At 40.9% G+C, this 20,671-nt stretch overlaps 1 protein-coding gene across 4 annotated transcripts in view; it reads right to left on the reverse strand.

Annotated features, from left to right (window-relative positions):
* CBFB (core-binding factor subunit beta) overlaps nt 1–18,574 on the reverse strand; it is a 41,648-nt gene extending 23,074 nt beyond the window's left edge. The window contains exons 1-3 of one of the 4 annotated variants that reach the window (XM_081920449.1): nt 17,870–18,574; nt 14,298–14,384; nt 8,562–8,678 (exon numbers count right to left, since the gene is read on the reverse strand). In XM_081920449.1, coding sequence (XP_081776575.1) covers nt 8,562–8,678; nt 14,298–14,384; nt 17,870–17,947 — 282 coding nt within the window. In that variant the 5' untranslated portion in view covers nt 17,948–18,574. The remainder of the gene's footprint in view (nt 1–8,561; nt 8,679–14,297; nt 14,385–17,869) is intronic. The other 3 variants (XM_081920447.1, XM_081920448.1, XM_081920446.1) reach the window with 3 other exon arrangements.
* Between the last annotated feature and the right edge of the window lie 2,097 nt (nt 18,575–20,671).

The following is a 20,671-nucleotide window of genomic DNA, read 5'->3' on the forward strand; positions in this document are numbered from 1 at the left end:
CCACTTTCTCAGGAAGCAAGCAAACAATGAATCTGAACATAGTAGCATGTAAGGAACTGGCATTTATTTCAAGGACAGTTGTACTGTATAAGAATCTTATTAGGGGCTAGGTAAGGAAATGAAGTTAACACCCTGATTTCAAAAGTAATTTCCACTCTGAATTTTCTTGCCAGAGGCCACTAAATCATGATTCCCTTTTAAAGGATTATCAGAAGATTACAACAAATCCTTTCTAATTATAAGCCCAGTTCTCTACTTGGCTTCACAATAGCAGAACATAAGATCATTTCCTATAATATCAGCACAGACACAAGGAGACACTCACCCCTTAATTCAAATACAGTACTGGGAACATTTTCTAGTGTCAGGACCTTGGGCAACTCATAATCCTCCTAAACTCTGTCACATGTTTGTTGAAAAATAAACAATCCCATTGATACCACCCTAAGTCCTTGGGAGATGGTATTTAAGAATCTAAGAACAGCCTACTGGATCAAGCTAATGATCCATCCAGTCCAGCTTCCTTTTCTCACAGTGGTCAACCATATGCCTATAGGAAGACAGCAAGCATGACATGAGCACAAGAGAACTCTCCCCCTCCTGTGGTTTTCAGCAACTGTTATTCAGAAGCAAGAACATAGGCTTTACGTTATGGCTACTAGCCACTGATAGCCTGATCCTCCATCAAATATCTTCTTTTAAAGCCATCCAGTTTAGTTGCCAAAACTGCCTCCTTCACTGCATTAAACAGTACTTTCTTTTGTGTGTCCTGAATCTTCAGCTTCATTGGATGTCCATGAATTTTAGTGCAGAGGGAGAAAACCTTTTCTTTATCCACTTTCTCCACACGAGTAAATGTATACAGTACAATCACATCTTGTACGCAATTTGCTTCCACAATTTTCAACCTTGCATAGTTGAAATCCCACAAATTGCACGCAAACTGGAGAGCTTAAAAGCTCATTTTGTGTCAGGTTTTCCCAACATGGAAAAAGCTTTTAAACTCTCAGACTTGCTTACTGGGCTCTGGGCTGCTCTCACGGGAACAAAACATCCCAGAGCTCAGTAAATAAGGCTTGGAAGGCAAAGATTGTTACGTGGGGACAGTTCCAAGGGATTGTTCAGGTATAGACATTTTTGCATATACACGCCATCCCTGGAATATTACCTGCATGCAAGAAATGATATTACTGTACACTTCTATACCATTACTGCTTACTCACTTTTTCTCTAACTTAAAAAGCCCCCTATTCTGTAACCTTTCCTCACAAGGGAGTCCCTCTGTTCTCTTGATAATTTTTATTGCCCTTTTTGGAACACTTACCAATTCTACAATATCCTTTTTGAGATGTGCAGACCAAAACTGTACACAGTATTCCAAATTCAGTCACACCATACATTTGTACAGTGGTACCTCAGGTTACAAATGCTTCAGGTTACAGACTCTGCTAACCCAGAAATAGTACCTCGGGTTAAAAAGTTTGCTTCAGGATGAGAACAGAAATCTCGTGGCAGCAGCGCAGTGGCAGCGGGAGGCCCCATTAGCTAAAGTGGTACTCCAGGTTAAGAACAGTTGCAGGTTAAGAATGGACCTCCGGAACAAATTAAGTTCTTAACCAGAGGTACCACTGCATAATGGCAGCCCCCCCCCCATTCAGTTCCTAATAATCCCTTGCATGGAATTTTCCTTGTTTACAGCTGCTGCATGCTGGGTCAACATGCTCATTGAAGCATCTACATTATTACAACTTCAAGGTCTAATTCCTGGTCAGACCCCATGAATGCATATGTCAAATTAAGATTTTTTTTGCCTACATGCACTATTTACACTTGTTTACATTAAATTGCATTTGCCATTTTACAGTCTATTCACTCAGTTTGGAGAAGTCTTTTGGAGTTTTTTTACAGTCCCTTTTTAATGACGCTGAACTATTCAGTACCATCAACAAACATTGTCAGCTTCCTGCTTACCCCTAATTGTAGATCATTTACCAAACAAGTTTAAAAGCAGAGCTTCCAACACTGATCCTTGAGGGACACTACTTTCTTCGTCCCTCTGTTGGGGGAATTGTCTATTTATTCCAACTCTCTGTTCTAGTGCTTAATAGGCTGGGTGGTGTTTTTAATTCTTCACAAATAAGGAAGATTGTATGTATTAAATACTGATGACATTTGTACAATAGAGAAAAGCATTCCTTTATTTTGTTTGAATTTTTAAAGTGAAATATCAAATTAACAGGAAAAATACTTCCAAAGAATAACTATATGATCAAACATGTTGATTACTAGATGGTCAGTTGGTGGCTGATGTTAAGCAAGAGAAAATGTATTGTTAATACTGTCTTTCAAAATGATGAATTTTATTATTTAATAAGCTGGAGTTGGTAGCTTTGACAGAACTGAAGCTTCTTGGAATAATTATAATTGTTTTATGTTGAGATACATTAGGATCAGTATCATTACTGAAGTATCATTACTGGAAAAGTACCCTATTGTGTGATGCCAAAAGTTTCCATGTTTAATTTATACTATTAGATGAAGCATGCTGCCATACTGGAGTCAGCACAGAGAAGTTACAAAAAGGAAAAGGAAAAAGCCAAATAGCCAAATAGAGGTATCCAGTGCTTTTTTCTGGGGGATGGGGATGCAGGGGTACACATACCCCTAAACATTTTGTGAATCTAAATTTGGCCTCATTGAGGGGCAGTATTTCAATATGAGTAGGAAAATGAGAGCACCCCTAAACATTTTTTTAGAAAAGAAGTGCTGCTAGACAAAAGGAACTCAAAAGCCTCCAACATCATGATTTAAAACTATAAGAAATACACCCGGCTGTATGTATAACACTGACAGAGACAGCCAGAAGGGATTTGTAATGTTGTGTTGACCACTACAACAAATGCTTTCAATATAGAAACTAGCAAGGAAATGCATTTGATTTTTCAGTCTGTAAAAGTGGTGTAACATAGAATTGTAATTAAAACCTATTAAAATTGCTTTTTCTAATCTATAAATAAATGAAGTAGCGTAACTCAGTGAGGTAGGTAGGAAGAATGAATGAATAGAAGTCTGCAGATAAATTGCAATGTTTTCCCTGAAGCACTTATTCATGGCAAGACCACCATGATTGCCAGCTGGCATTCTGCCATACATCTGGACAACAAACCACGCAGGAATAGCCAATGTTCTACACAGCTCTGGAATAATGTCACTCAAGAGGAGACATTTTGACTACTAAGAATGGAAGATTAAGTAGGTTTTCTTTAGTGAAAAGACAGCAAAGGGATTCCTCGAAGGAAAACACTATTGTTACAGCATCTTGTCTTAAAAAGCAAAGATAAACAGTTTCAGAACATCGTGTTCCTTCAAGCAGAAATCATTTTACCACCAAGCACACAGCAGTCTCCCAATAAGCACCTACTTGCTAGCTTATCAAGAAAAAAATGGATTTAGGGCACACATGTAAAGTGAGATTGCCAAGAGTAACATCAAACTCCATTTCCTTTCCTGGATTTTCCACAGTTCAGCTTTCCAAAGACTGTTGCCACATATCTATTTGGATTTATAGATTTTCTCTCATGCCGAATAACAGCAATCATGAGCAGATAGGCTATCTCCTGTTCCCAAAGAGTTAATATTCATTCTACATAGGGGGAAACGGAGGGGAAGCTACGGAAAACACAGGACCTTTGAAATACTGAATGAGGTGTTGAAAGTATCCCCCACCCAATATCAAACCATGGCAACATTTTTAAAGCAATAGAACTAGTGGGGTAGAGAATAACTGAAGGACTGAGTGAGAAGATAGGAGGATGTTTTCTTGCCTTATTCACGTTTTGGTACCTGCACATTTAATGAAGCCATAGCTGAAAGTTTCCAGAACCTGATCATCATGGGCATAAAGTGTAAGGCTACAGAGAGCTAAAAGGAATACTGAAATTATATAACACACAACTTCACCCTTCCAAGGCAGCATGCCTGCATCTTCTTGTACAAATACATTAACTATTAACTTGGGAAGCCAAAGAGTTAAGAGTCTGAATTGTATTGACAAGTAGGTTGGAACAGCTGGAACTTTGTGCATGTCCTGAAGCTGTGTGAGAGAACTGGCTTTGCTCTGAGTGTGTCATTGTGGTGAATCAGGGTAAGTTCCTATTGTGTGAGTTAGTGCTGGTTTAAGCACATGCCTGCCACAAGGAGGAGACTGCAATTGCCCTAATTAATTCCGGAATCTAGAGCCATATCTAATGCATGCAACACCTATAATTCAGCCATTAATCAAATCATCTCCAGTGAATGACTAGAGCCAGCTGGCAAGCATATCTTGGCTTAATTAAATCCAACTACTCTGTTTTTGGGACACAGGTGGCGCTGTGGGTTAAACCACAGAGCCTAGGACTTGCCAATCAGAGGTCGGCAGTTCGAATCCCCGCGATGGGGTGAGCTCCCGTTGCTTGGTCCCTGCCCCTGCCAACCTAGCAGTTCAAAAGCACGTCAAAGTGCAAGTAGATAATTAGGTACCGCTCCAGTGGGAAGGTAGACAGCGTTTCCGTGCACTGCTCTGGTTCGCCAGAAGCGGCTTGGTCATGCTGGCCACATGACCCGGAAGCTGTACGCCAGCTCCCTCGGCCAATAAAGCAAGATGAGCGCTGCAACCCCAGAGTCGGTCACGACTGGACCTAATGGTCAGGGGTCCCTTCACCTTTACCTTACTCTGTTTTTGCATTTCCTGAAAAGTACAAGTTTGTCTCTCTTGTAGCAAGAGTAAGATCACCTTACGGGAATTAATTTTGAGAGGGTGAAATGTACCTGTGACTTGGCTTTAGCCCTGTATCATGACACTTAATCAACATGACTCAGAATGACCCATAAGCTTTGCAAAAAGCTTTTTCATATTCAGGGGAAAGTTATAGGATACATTTTTCTTGTAACTGGGTTGGCATGGCACCCCCTGCATATTCAGCTCTTTGGAATCAGTCCTAGAGGCTGCTCAATGCCACTCTTTTTCAGACATGTTATAACTCAGGCCCTGGAGCCAAATGTGGCCCTCTAGGATTTTCTATTTGGCCATTGGGAGACTCCATAGGATACACCTGCCTCCCAAAGGCCACACTCCCCTTGACTGCTTTTGTATGGATTGAATGTGTTACTGAACTGCAATAATGCCTCTTGCTTTTCTGGAAGGAAAATGCAAGTGGCTATGCATTCTCTTTCTTCCTAACCATAGCTAGATCCCTTCCTTGCCTAATTTCCCGCATTCCTTGCCCCTGCTTTGTTGAATGTTCTTTGAAGCTGCCCTAATGCCATTTCCCAATGTTGAAGGATACATTAAACACAGGCACTTTGAAGTAATGATATACATCCAGAAAACTGGATAGCAGAATATTTTTATCTACTAAAATTGCATTTACTTGTAGGCTTTTTACAATAAGTTTGTATTAAAACCTAATGCAAGAACCTTAAAGATGAGTCTGAAAGCAGTGCTTCAAGAATCACAAAAAATACAAGTTTTAGGAAAGGAGGCCAGAAGCAAAAAAATGCATTCTCTAGAAATCTTCATGTCCTCCTTATGCCAAAGTTTGCTTGTACAGGGGTACCTTGGTTCTTGAACAGAATAAGTTCCAGGAGTCCGTTCGACTCCCGAAACCATTCAAAAACTGGAAAAATAGGAGCTGATTTGTTTGGGAGCCAAGGCGTTTGAGATCCAAGGTACGACTGTATTGGTCATTGTATTATTGGTTATTCCACAAGCTCAGCTGCCTGTTTGTCTTTTACGCTATATGCATTCAATTGTGGGTTGGGGATGATGATGAATAACACATACAAACAAGAGAGTACTACTAGGAACAAAACTGAATTGAATTGCCTTACCACCATGAGTGAAATAAAGTAGGAGTTAAACTTCAAGAAAGTGGTAATCTCTCACTTCCTTTCTCAAGGACTTATCACTTATATCCTCACATAACTGCCAGTATATCTAGCTAGATCTATCAGTTTTAGTATTTCAGGATACAAACCACAATACCTCTTCATACCCAAACTGTATTTTCACATGACTTGCACAACCAGTAGTATGGGTGTGTCACAGAAAATACAGGTACCTTTGCTTCCAGGACTGTCCTGTGCTCATTTTGGGGAAGCCTGCTGTACAAGATACATAGCCTGTACCGGTCCAACAGCCATGTAGAGAGCCAGCAGCCATAAATATTCATATATTCATATAGAGACAAGGATGTATGAAAGAGCAGACATACTGGATCAGAACACTGCTCCATCCAGTTCAGCCTCCAACAGTAAGCTTCTGTTGCTTCAGTGCTTTTATTTATCCAACTATATACTCAGACAATAACAAAATATTAAATACTATTCAAGTCAATATATATATATTTCTGTACTTGAAGTTGAAATCTGCAGTTTACAACAGAAGGCAAGCATTCTTTTAATCCTTAGTGATGAAATGTGCAGGACTTCCTCCCCAATATATTTTACTATTATTTAAATGCTTTGCTTCGCTCACAATTCCTCTGATGTGGAAAGCCCTATATTCACTATTTAAACATCATTTTAGGCAAAACTTGAAGGAAACTCATTTATCTTATTTCAAAGATTTTTAGGCTGCCCTTTATAAACATGATCAGGGCAATGCACAGAATTAAAATATATGTCACCATTTAAGACAAAGCAGAAACAAAACAGCACAGTAAAGCTCAGTACAAAAAAAGGTTTGAACCAGGAATAGAAAAAAAATCGAGTGTTGTAAATCTATTCAGCTATCGATATAGAACTTGTATTACCTCTTGACATAGGAAGAATGAACGAAATAGATGTAGAATGGCATTCAAGTACAAGGGCGATTTATGTTTGTAGAGTGTATTTTCTGTGCACTCCTTACATTTCTAAAAATTTCTTTCAAAAAAGATAGTAAAAAACTACTTAATGCCATCCAGCATTAAGTATATCTTTTTATTTGTGGCCATGCCTATTCATGGCTGGCTTTAGTAATTCAAAATGATTCCTGGATTCATTTATCTTTTATTTACTATCTCTAATCTACAACAGCAGACCAGCAACAGACAGCATAACAAAGACTTAACAAAGCCTGGAAAAGAAGGAAGTTTTTCAAAGATTTTAACAAAAAAAGTTGAATAGTTTTCTTCATATTTGAACCATTTTATGTTCCCGTCTCTTTTCTTTTCCTGTTCTTCTGAAGGCAGCAGCCATTGTGCATTAAGCCACACCCCTGTTGGCCATCATTTTGTGACTAGTGTCCTTAGCACTTCCTCAAAATTCCAAATGTGTCCCAGACCCAAAAAGGTTGGCAACCACTGTTGTACAGTAACTAATGGAAAATATATTCAAACACATCTACCTTTTAAATTTAGTTTTCCTACCCCAAAATACTAAAATGATTGGTACAATGTTGTTGTTTTTCCTTGTGAGGTAGACTAGGATGAGAAGAACTTGCCCAAGGATATCTAAACAACTCCATGTTGTGTAGATTTTATCTAGAATAATGTGACCATACCAAACTCTTCAATATGCCAGCATGTCACTATTGCAGACAAAACCGAACACACAATTCAATATCTATTTTTAGAGTTATAAAAATGCACACAAAACTTCAACTTTCAATTGTCTGCTTATCTGTCTGAGATGCATAAGTTTTACTGTGCTCTTTGAAGGGCTGATTCATACATTTTTCTTCACATACAGGTGTACAAAAAACTAAAGATGTGAAGGCCTGGGAAACCCTGCAGCAAAAAAAAAATCCAGTATCTTTCTGGACTTTTACATCTCTAGGAAAAAGGGTACAGACCAAGGATACCTTAATTAATTTATTTTTGAATGCTAACCAAAAAATGCTTCCAAAAATGTCTTACACATCATGGTGTGGTTTTTTGTACACAGACCTTCCTACATTTGTGTTAGGAAAATGCCATATGTTAGGTGGCCTTAGAGTATCAATTAAAAATTGTGAAACACATTTGAATACTATTATAAAGCATGAAAACTACAGTGGTACCTCAGGTTACATACGCTTCAGTTTACAGACTCCGCTAACCCAGAAATATTACCTTGGATTAAGAACTTTGCTTCAGGATGAGAACAGAAATCGTGCTCCAGTGGCACGGCGGCAGCGGGAGGCCCCATTAGCTAAAGTGGTGCTTCAGGTTAAGAACAGTTTCAGGTTAAGAATGGACCTCCAGAACAAATTAAGTACTTAACCTGAGGTACCACTGTATTAGAAAGCAGTAGCAATATTTTATTCTATTCTTTGTGCTAAATGTTCTCCCCTTCCCGAGATCCTGGGCATACTGCAAAATCCATTTAGGAGCCACTAAGCTGTTGCCTCATTTACACAACATGTATGGTAATAGTATCATATACCGGTACTTTTTGCATGATTTTAAAGAAACAATAGGCAACTGGCCACCATAAAAATAAAGAAATATCAATGTGTATTATTACAAGTTCATTTTATATCATAAACCTCTAGCTCACATTTTAAAGCCACTGTGATATATACCTGTATAACCACAATCTATACTTTTTGTCCTTACCTTGCCTCCCTCTCTTTCAAAGTCAACGTACTCTCGGGTTGGTGTCTGCCGTTGCTCCCCTTGCCAGCTGGCCGGAAAAAACTGGAGAGACAGATTGGTTCCTGTGGCCACAAAAGCCTTTTAGAAAAATCAATACAAACAGGATCAGGGAGCAAGACATTACATAAATTATGCAGGCAGAAATTTATTTTTACATCAGTTTATGTCTTTAAAGCTGAGCAGCACTAAGAATGCTCAAAGTAAAAAACATGCACTCATCATTTTTCTTAAATATTAAGTTACAAACATCTGATTTCATTTTGACAACATTTGCCATTGGCTGTCTCAGATATAAGATACAACACATAATCAATACTTTACTTTCTGAAAATTCTATACTGGTTTACAGTGCAAGTCTGACTAAGTGGTTTGAATGTTTTAAGGGGTGCTTATATTTTAAGTGCAACTTATAAGTAAAAAGCCTTAACTCTGCACAGTTGTATAATGGGGGAAATACATTGTGAAGCAAACGTTTGTGAATTCTCATTTGAAAAGAAAATGTATCTCAAGCTGTCTCCATCACCAGCAACAAATGAACACACACAAGATTAATGTACACTATGCAAACTCACTAGAGGAAGTATAGCAGTAGGATGGGAAATGAACATAGATACTGAAAGTAACATTTTGATTCAAACGTTGCAGCTGCAGATAAGCAGCCAAGAGCATTTCTTAAAGTTTTGTTAGAAGCCCGTCTTTATAGGCAGCCGCTGTCTTTTTTTAAACTAAAAAACCCGACTGTTTTGAATAACACAACTAAATCAATTCCTGATTTTGAGTGTACTTCTCACTGATTCTTAAAAAAATACACATTCACTATTTTGGTTTTTAAAAGAGATTAATATTTTGTTCCATCATCATCTACTTTCCTAATGTGGTGACCCAATAAAAGAACCCCCAATGCCTAAAGAACTGACTGCTATAATAATTCAAAGTTCACATTTAAGTATCAGCCATTCTTTAATTATTTCAGCATTCATTAAATATTGAACACCTTTTAAATTTATGACTATGGATCCCAGCCAATAAAGACTGTTATAGAAAGGTAGTCAAAAATCTGCAATTCTTTCTAAGATTCAGCTATAGTTAACAGGGCTAGAAAATAGAAATGTCATTAATGATAAAACTTTCAAGTTATGTCCCAAGTTAATAAACTGACAGCCACCAGAACTATTCAAGTTATGTCCTAAGTTAATAAACTGACAGCCACCAGAAATATTCTATCCTACACCAAGTCAATAATGCCTCATAATATGGTCACAACAAAGAGGGAATAGGTGAAATAGCTACTATGCAATCAAATCAAGACCTACATATCAGGCATCTAATTTCAAAAAAGTTTCAAAATCCTTTTTAGGAAGCTCATTAAGAGCACAGAGTAGAACTCTTTAGAAGCATTCTAATATACACTAAAATCTCTGCCAGGATAGGTGGGCACAGATTTCAATGCTAAAAGGTCACACTCCTGATCTCCAGTTTGTTAAACATAACCCCTCTAATAGCAAATTCAAATAATTACACCAGGGAACATAAAAGATGCTGAGGTGGGTGTGCTAGGTAGTCTGTGTGAATCTATCAGTTAATTCAATGACTGAGGGTCACTGAGCCATGCAGTATTTAAGGGGTGTGTGAGAGAGAAATAGAAGGAGCTCTGGCCTATTCGAGCCCCTGTATCCTAAAGGTGACCATTAGAGTTGAGGGAAATGCATGCCATGTTGTTTTAAAAAGCATCCTTCTTCATGCATAATATTCACCCCCAAACCTATGCCAATAAAGCACTTGGGCTCTGGGCTGGCAATAAGCTCTGAATGCCTTTTTACTATATAGTACTGTGGAGGAAAGGTAAGAAAAAAAGGAGGGGCTCTGCAAACTCTCAACATCACATGGCTCCTCTTTGCTGGAGCCTTGAACCGAAGCATTTTTGTTTAGGACTGAGGATATACTGCAACATTTTGATGCAGGTCCGCACTTGTAAGATTAAATATTTGAATTTAGTGTTTCAACACTATGATATGTAGTATCATTTCATTGAAGTACAGAAAATGACACACTTACTGTAACTTCAATCAGGTTCATAAGCTATTTATTATTTAGATTAAATATTGAGCCATGCCTCAGAATCGGAACACACCCAAGAATCTACATAGATTGCCTAATGAGGCACATGTGTTACAAGCTTGGAGCCTGCAAGGATTCTCAAGGTTCTTGAGACATGGACAAACGTGGCATGAAAGTATTTAATAGTTTATATACTCTTTGATACAATTATCTTACATATACAAATGAAGCTGTATTGTAAATATATTGGTATTACTATCACTATGAATGAGATATTGAATAAATTGCTAATAAGTAACATTTTGCCAAATATTGTCTGGATGTTTATCCCTAAAACAACAAAATTGTAATTAAAATATTAGCCAAAGACTGTCAGTCAAATAGCATCTACCCATAAAGGTAAAGAGTCCCCTGACCATTAGGTCCAGTCGTGACCGACTCTGGGGTTGCGGCGCTCATCTTGCTTTATTGGCCGAGGGAGCCGGCATACAGCTTCCGGGTCATGTGGCCAGCATGACTAAGCCGCTTCTGGTGAACCAGAGCAGCACACAAAAACGCCGTTTACCTTCCCACTGGAGCGGTACCTATTTATCTACTTGCACTTTGACGTGCTTTTGAACTGCTAAGTTGGCAGGAGCATCTACCCATACAATCTTATTAAAAAACTAGTTGCTGCCTTAGGTTTCTGTGGAAGCTTCGAATAAACGTATCATGCATAAGCTTGACTGATGGCAATGGCAGAATTTGCTCAAGAGTAGGTCACAGTTGTTATTATATAATAGTGATGGTGACCACTCCTAATTAATGCAACACTCTTTGGTCCATCAGCTATCATCTTTAGTACTTCCACAAAATAACACTCAGGGCCTAGTCATAGCTTTTTATGTAATCATTTGGAGGTCATTGAACTGAATATTGTTTGATATATTGTGTTTTTACTGAGATTATTATACTCACATTTAACTTATTTAACTTGTGCTGCACACACTGAGACCTCTGGATTAAATATGGTATATGAATACACTTTTAAATAAATATGACTATCATGAGAACCAATGAGCAATTGTACTAGGTATTATGAATATTGTTAGAGCAGATTATAAAACTAATCTACTGTATAATTTTACATTAGCTATCACATGAAGAATTTTATGTGGCTTTGGGGATATGTTATAAAAATAAGTGAGTTTCATTTTGATGTAATGCAGCCTTCTGCAATCTGGTACCCTCCAGATTTTTTCAAATACATCACCCTTCACCCCGACTACGGCCGATAATGACTGGGGTTGACTTGAGTTGTAGTTCAAAATATTTGGATGGTACCGGGTTACAGAAGGCTGCTTCACATGAACTTTAAGGATATCATAAAATATAAAGCTTCCTGCTTATGGTGAGAGGTAATTTTAATGTACAGCAAACCTAGGAATGTTAACTATTTGCTTTTGCAGAGTCTGATATATATATATATTTAAGAACTCTATGCAAAATTTAACATGCTTGACCAACAATGTGGTATTCAAGAGCAAAATATGTTTGTTTTTTGTTCGTTATTATGTTATCTATTTTTTTGCGTTTTTATACTGTAATCCACCCTGTGGTTCTTGGATGGAAGGTGTTTAGAAATTTAATTAATTAATTGTTAAGTCTGAATGAGTGTCAAGCATTTTCTACTTGTTAGTTTTCACTATTAAAATAATATAACGGCTATATTTGGACATCACAATAAACCAGATGTTACTATAACAATGGTTTATTGTGACAGGAACACGTGTACATACCGGTAAGCCTCTGGTTTGCACACTCCACCTCTCCCAATTCTCTTCCAACGCAGTCATAAGGAGATCAGCTTTTACTTTCATTTTTTGGTTATACACAGTTTATCATCTCATCCAAAACCCTAAACTAAGATTTGGTATGAAGTTGGTTTGGTTCTAACAAACTATAGTTAAGACTAACCACAGTTTGTTGAGTGTTGACAAAATGATGACTTGCAGTTAATCAAAATGGAAACGAAAGCTTCCTCCTTGCAACTACACCAGAGGCACTAAGAGGAGGGGAAGTGCATGATCTTTCCTAGGCTCATCCCCATCACAATAAGCAATGGTTTATTCCAACATCCAATGTGAGATCTAAAAAGACAGGCAACATGTTCAGGACAAAAATCAGAGGATTCAGATCAATGCAATTTCTCTATAAGGCAACTATCTACTTTTTTTGTTACAACAGATGGGGTTCATAAGAACCAGCTGCAATGGGAATGTTTCTGTCAAACTGAAAAGAAAAATCATACTGCTGTTTGAACAGTAGCACTGCACAAGCTAGAATAATTGTGACCATTTATGAACTTAAAATCATAGGTCCACAGCAGCAGACCCAGCAGCCACAACTCCTAAAGGGTATGCTGTCTTATTATGAAGAACAAGTACAACACATGTGCTTATTGCCTATCATACCCCAGCCTTCAAATATGGAACTTTCTCTACCAATTTCACTACACATAAAAACAATGCACTTGAAGACAATGGTGGATACAAAAATGTCATATTTTAAGTGCCATAATTCAAGAAAAATAACATTGCACAAAATCAGCCAGTAGTGGGTAGTGAGCACACAGGTCTCATTGAAGAAATAAGTAGAAACTAAAAAGGGGGGAAGGGGGAGAGAAAAAAGAAAGTAGTAAAGTAAAACTAAGTTCTAGGCAGTTTTAATACATCAAAATTCCACAGTGCAATGATATAAGCAAGCAACCTACTCCCTTGTATAACACAGTTTTAAAACATGAAGAATTAGCTTTTACTACAACCAAGCTCACAAAAGGAATATTTTTAGCTGTAAAACCTAATACAAAATACAACTAAATTGGTAAATATGATTGTTGCTGTTTTCCACCACCAAAAAGCTTTTTGTATTTAGCTGCATGCTAATACTGATAGACAAGAGTTTCTCTCTTAACAGCTCTTAGTACTCATGCACAGCAGTACTTAAATGTTCCTGCTGAGATAGCCATTAGTGAGTGTATATAAATGTAGAGTATGAAACCTTTAAGCACACAGAATATTCTATTTCTATGTACTTTTTACACTAATTCCTACTTTATTAAAATTAGATTGTAAGTCTGCAGGTACAGAATTCTCTTTTTCAAAATTTATTGTACAGCACCTAGTAATTTGAGGCATTTTATATCTAAAAACAATTGATAAACCTGCAATTTAAAGAAATAAGGAAGTCTAGTCAATTTTATTTTCACCTTGAGCAGTAAGAATCACTCTCAAACAGCCAGGATGAAAGCCTTTCTGAAATGGAATGACCAACGGTCTTGAAAGTGCCATGGACAATGACCATATGTGAACAAATAACATTTTACAGTCTAGATCTAGGCTTTAGCCATCTAGTCTGTACTTCCCAAATTCCCATACATTTTTGAAGACAGCAGAAAATAGGGTTTTTTTCCCTTCTGTAAGTCCTAGCAGCTCAGACCACTTATTTCATTCTGGCTTGCTAGCATAAGAAAATTGGATCTAAACAGTTTATGCTTTTTTAAGGTGAGACTAGCTGTGACTCCAAGATGACCAGAGCAGAGGAGTGGAAGACACATAAGTAAACTTCACCAATGTATAGGATCCATGCATATATACTTACTATCTCAGACCGTCCATCTCGGCACGCATTCTGAAACCTGGCCTGTCTTTCTTCATGTGGTCTGTCCCTGAAGCCAGTGTATTTAATCTGCAATAAGCACAAGCCAAATCAAAACCTGAATCCTGCCTTCTCTACAATACCAGGAAAGAGATAAGGGCAAGCCTACACAGATACAAATTGAATACAATATTCTACTTCCAGAGAGGCTGAGAAGAGGGTGCTCTCCTCCACAAGAAATACTTCTGTACACAATTCATCTTCAGACATTATTTTAAAAGTCACACTATGATCCCCAGCTTTGTATTTGCCCACCTTTGAATAAAAGTGCTAAGAGCAAAATATTCATAGACAATGAAATGGAAAAGGACAAGCAAGGAAATGTTATTGGGGGGAGAGACGTCAACATTGTTCATGCAGCAGGCAAAGAATGAAACAAAGTCTCTTCTAAAAATTCAGTACTTGGGATAGGATGTATTGACCATTAAACATGTAAGTTCAACATCTCCACAGAAAGGACAGAAGGCACAAAGAGGACAGCTGACTCGACAACACCATGAACATGTGTGTAAAGAATGCCCATGGTGGAGAGGCACTAAATATTTCACAATTAATTTGCATCTAATAAGGAAAGTAAAACAAAACTGCAGTGTGCACTTCCAAGCACTTTAACAAGATTACAATAATTAGTAGAGCTGCACTCAGATCCTGCAACTTCTGTGTGAACTGCATATTATATATAAGAAAACAATGCAAATGTGGATGTATACAGTGGTACCTCGGGTTAAGAACTTATGTATAAAGAATTATCATGATGCATAGATGCAGCAGCAAATGGAAAGCAAGACAAAAGAGAATGCACAATCCAGCACAGAATTTACCATTCAGTTTTGGGGCAGAAGGAAGGAAAAGAGAAAATACAGCAGCAGAAATTAAAGGGTTTGTATGTGTGAACTACTCCAGCCTAGAAATTGGAAGCTGAACTTCAAGTTTTAATGGCATTAGTAGCATCTGATGCAATAAATGCCAGATACGGACACTATGAGCACATAATGAGAAAGGGGAAATAAAGAGCTGCCACATGTGCTCCAAATTCAGGAAGTCCCTCCACCACTGAATATGGAACATGTTCACAAGATCCCATGCTAATGAGTACTGTATAAGTCAACACAGGAGTTTGCTCCAGTTTTCTCCTTTAAAATGTTAAAAACAATACCCCTCTCAAATGAAAAAAGTCAGTATCCCCAACTAATTAGCACTGAGCACATTTGCTATAGGGAAACAAAACGTCTGAAATATTTGAGCTACTCAATGTCCACTGCAGCCATCCTATGCAAGGTTATTAATCTTTAGCCAAAATTAATCAGTGTGGAATAACTACTGTTTTGCCATGTTCTACATGCATTTACCCACACCCATCAACACAAGGATTATAATTTCATATTTTACCTAACATAAGCATACATTGTAAGGGGCATAAAAGTACTGTTTAATCACATATTTGTGTGAAAAGGTGATTAGGGACATAAAAATGCATGTGATCCAGGACCCTCCCCCCCAAAAAAAAATTTCCTTGGACAAAAGAGTACAAAAGAGATAGCATCCTATGGCAGCTGCACAATCATATGAATTGTTAAACTCCTCCATGCCGATACCCACACCCCAGGGCCCCTGCACTCAAAACCAGGGCAACTTAACAGCAGTGGATTTCCTTTTCTTCTTTCGCTACATGCTTTGGACAACAAATGTTTCAACATCGCTTATGTGAAATAAGTTGTAACTACATTGTCACTATCTGATAATACACACCAGTCTGTCCAAAGAACAACTTCCCATTCTTTTTCAGCATATACTTATGTGTGGCTAGTAACCCATATTAGCAACAGAATTCAAGTCATTATTATCACCTAATCAATTACGAAGAACAAGCAGGGTATATAATACACTACATGTTGTTAAGCGGGTGGCAGGAGAATAGAGGTCACTTTTTCCTTTTGGTGTGGAGCAGAGGATAAGAAGGGCCAGTCTGGGTGCCCCAGTGATGTTAGGGGGAGCACACACACACACAATAACCCCAATAAGGACTTTATTTGGTAGTAATCCCCATTCTGATGTATTGGCTGTATAGGAGGTCTCTGCCTTAACAGATATAGGACTGCATTTCCCTGCCTTCTGCTTACTTGAAAGTAAGCGCTCCCTTTCCCATGCAACCTGAAGAGGGTTCAATAACCACACACCACCCTGAAGCATGTGATCCTAGACCTTTCTAGGGCAGCATTCCTGCTACATACTCATTGGAAAACCCTAGTTGCTGTTGACGGTTGCTCCAAAGTACCACGGATAGATAGGTTTTTCTCAGTGTTGGCTCTATCTTTGGAACTGCCTCCAAAAGGAAATACTGAAAAGGTATTGCTACTACTATAAAAAAATCCAGTAATAATCTGAAGGCACTTTCAGTCAAGTCTGTGTTTGGTTCAATAGTACTGTTACTTGGGGGCGGGGGGGCTGATGTTGCTTCTTTACCAAAGTAAAGTTGCTTTCATGTATTTTCTTCTTTCCCCCCTCCTCCCTTTCAATTCCTTTTCCTTTTGGATTGCTTCTTTTAGATTATATGCCTGAGGGCAGCGACTGTTCTATCACTGACATTTGTAAACTGCTCTGGGAGTACAGTATCTCCTGCCATTGAAAAGTGAGGTTTTTTTATTTACTTAAAAAACTGAATTAATTAAGTGTAATTAACGTGTGTATTAAGTCTTGTAAATCACCTTGTGATGGCAGCGTATCCTGAAAACTGGGCTTTTAAAAAAGAAAAAAGAAAAACATTTTAAACGACACAATAATAATGCGTTGGGCTGCCTGGGGAGTGGCTTCTCTCCCCAAGGGTGCTTCCAAACGGGTGCTTATTGTGGGAACAACGCTCACGCACGCAGGTTTTTCACAGCATCCACACGACGCCGTTGGCATCAAAATGTCACCTCTTTCACCGGGCTGTAACTTCTCTTTAAAAAAGGAGTGGGTGGGTGGGTGCTTCTAGAGAGGGGTAACCATTGCAAAACGGGTCACTCAGTTATCAAAGAGGGGATGCCTGGGCAACAAGTTTTCTTCTTCGATTTATCAGATCCCACTCCTTTGAAGGATAAATCTGGATTAAGTAGGCACCAACGTGTGCAAGCCACGAGGAGCCCCCATCATCCCATAACTAACACCAAGTTTAGGGTTTGGTGTTTTTTTTTTTTAAATCCTGCCTGCGATATTAAACTTCCACCCACCGACCCACCCCGCGCCCCTCTCTGAGAGCAACTCCACAGCAGGACAGCAGAGCGCTGCCATCGCCGGCGCGAAGTTTCCTCCTTCCTCTCCGCCGCCGCCTTCCCTCCCCCCTCCCTCTCCGGCGGAGAAGCAGCGGCGCCTGCCCGTCTCCTTCCTCCCGCTCCCTGCTCTCTCCTCTGCCGGCGGACTCCGCCAGGGGCCGGCTGCCCGCTGGGCACGGAGTCGCCCTCCGTCTCTCCGTCTCTCTCCCTCGGTCTCCCTGCTCCACTTCCGCCCCGCGCTCCCTCCCTCCCTCCCTCCCTCACCTCGCACTCTCGGCTCAGCTTCCTGAAGAACTCCTCGTTCTCGAACTTGCTGCGCTGGTCCGGGACGACCCGCGGCATCGTGTGGCCGAGCAGGAAGCGGCGGCTGAGGCGGCGAGCGAGCGAGCGGTCTTGGGCAGGAGCGAGCTCGGCGGCGGCGGCGGCAGTAGCAGCGAGAGCCGCCGCCGCGACTGACTGAGCTGAACCGTCCGCTTTTCCCTCAGCGGCGCTCGAGCCCCACCTCCGCCTTTCTTCGTTCACCTCAGGCGAAGCCGGCTTTTGTCGCCGTCGCTGAGGGGAGGAGGAGGGCGCGGCGGCGGCGGCGCTTCAACGAAGCCCAACTGCTTTTGTATATATACATATATATCTTGTGAGGGTTTCCCCCCTCCTCTCTCTTTCCCCTCCTCAAGCCGCCGCTTCCGTCTTTATTTCCCTCCCTCACACAACCCAGAAAGGGGTGGGTGGTGGGTGGGAGAGAGAAGAGAGACTCGACGCGGGCGGGCGGCAAACGGTCGCGTCTCGCCCCGCTGAGGCGTCTCTGCAGCCACTGAGGGAGAAGGAGCGGCGTCTCTCTCCCTCCCTCCCTCCTCCCGGCTTCTCCTCGCAGCGCGCGCGCGAGTCAGAGAGAGCGAGCAACTTCCCTCTCGCCCCTCCCCTCCCCTCCCGGAGTACTCCGGCCAAACACCCTCAACCATTCACAACTAACTGCTCCTAAGGCGAAGGAGCGCGCGGCGTGGGATTTTTTTTTCTTCTTCTTCCAGACGGGGCTGGCCGAGCGCGCATGCGCCTCCTCCTCTTCCTGGGGTTTAGATGAGGGCGCGAGGGTCCCATCACTTGTACACACGCGTCTTAGTTCTCGTGTCGGAGCTGGGGGGGGGGGGCAGAAGTCCAGCGCCCCCTCCTCACTCATTCAGGAGAGAGGGGAGGAGGAGGGCTCCCTGCCCCAAATGCACCGTGGAGCTGGCGCGCTACATCGTTGTTACAATTTGTTGCTGTTATATTGTGAGATTATTGGCGTTCCTGCTCCTTCGCTGGGAGGTTTTTAAGCAGAGGTTGAATGGCCATCGGTCAAGGGTTCTTGTTGAGCTGTGATTGCGGCATGGCAGGGGGTTGGACTGGATGACCCCTGGGGTGCCCTACCAAACCTACAATGACATGATTCTGTGTTAATACTTTGTTTCTTATACCCCGCTTATACTACTATCGCGACTAGTTTTATTATTGTTATTATATTGCTAAGTAGAAATCATGGAAGGTACTCCAAAGGTCATCTAGTCGAACCCCATGCCGATGTAGGTGAGGCATATTTGGCATCCGAGGCTGCAATCCTAATTCCACTTAACTGGGAGCAAGCCCCATGAGATGGTGAAACGAGATGTAGACCACCATCCCAAATTACCAAGTTGCGCCACTGTTCGCTGAGACGGATGCCTTTTACTTCTTAGGAAGCAAGTTTGGGATGGGTCTTCTGCAGCCCTAACAGCCCCGCTAATTCCTCAGCAGCTTCAACACACGCAGATACGTTGCGCGCGCCCTCAGAAGTCAGTTCCGCTGATTTCAGTGGAGCTTTTTCTTCGCCTGACATTTGCAGCCAGAAGCATCTGGATCCGTCGCAAGGCTAATGCTATGCGAGCCACACTGGAGCGTGATCTTCGAATATGCAAGACGGGGGAAAAAACCCCGTTGAGATCAATAAGTTTAGACGTGGGTGTAGCCAGGATTTATGTTAGGGGGCGGAACCGAGCTATCCGCTACGCGGTTGGTCACTTAGTTAAGTATTTTTATTTATTTACTTGATGGGTGGCAGCTTCCGTCCCCTGCGCACACATCCCTAGCTCAGCCCATGGGGTTAGACACGACCTAAGTCTGCATACTTTAGGGAGTGTGTTCCACACATCGCATTGGGAAGTTGTACTGCACAAACGCCTTCTAAGCTGCGTTAGACCAGAAATCAGCCGTTTGGGAGTTATAAGCGGTATATAAATACAGAAGGCGATAAAGAAGTAACTAATAAGGACGGGCTGATTTCGTAGTAAACGTAGGCTCAGGTTGCCCGATTGCAGTTCCAGCGCGCATCAGCTGCGAAGAAAGAAGCTACATCGAAATCACTGGGTTTTACTTCTGAGTAAACATGCATGAGGTCGGACTAGAAGGTGTGTGTTGACCGGGGAAGAGACTCTTAAGTTGTTGCTGGTTGCAGATAAAGGAGAAAAGGAAGAGGGTGGAGTTGAGTCATTTCAGCCCCCCCCCTCCACTCGCCGCCGCACAAACTCACACATAAAGCTCTCACACACAGTCGCCTTGTCTCGCTGGTTTCCGGCTTCCTGCCTGCAACGGGCAGAAGGCAGTAGCAAAGCAGCAGCTTTGAGTCCTGGGAGCTGCTGTTAGGCAGAGGTCCAGACGGCTCAGCCGAAACGCCTTGCCTGCATCCATGATAATGCTACCTGCCCTTGTTACCCGGAGGGCAGCAGGAAAGCAAAACATTGTATGCAGTGGAGAAAAAATAAAGTCACAAAATCGCAGTACAGCAATTTCTTCAGTAGTACAGATCAAGTCCCCCAAGTCAGGAGTGCAGCTGTCAAACTCAGCACATCATTCTAACCAACCAGCCAAGGGCCTCCTGGAAACTTGCATGAGCAAGACAAAGGTGTAGAAAAGTCATCCTGTCTTTGGCCCATAGAGCTCCTGAATAAGGAAGCTCTATTCTTTTATGAAGGTTGGCGAATGGGTATACTCACCCTGAGAAGGAATTGTGTTTCCCCTGCAGCATAATGTTACCAAGTGCTGAAGAAATGTCCCTCTCTA

The sequence above is a fragment of the Podarcis melisellensis genome (genome assembly GCF_964234715.1).
Source record: "Podarcis melisellensis genome assembly, chromosome: 8".
Taxonomy (NCBI): domain Eukaryota; kingdom Metazoa; phylum Chordata; class Lepidosauria; order Squamata; family Lacertidae; genus Podarcis; species Podarcis melisellensis.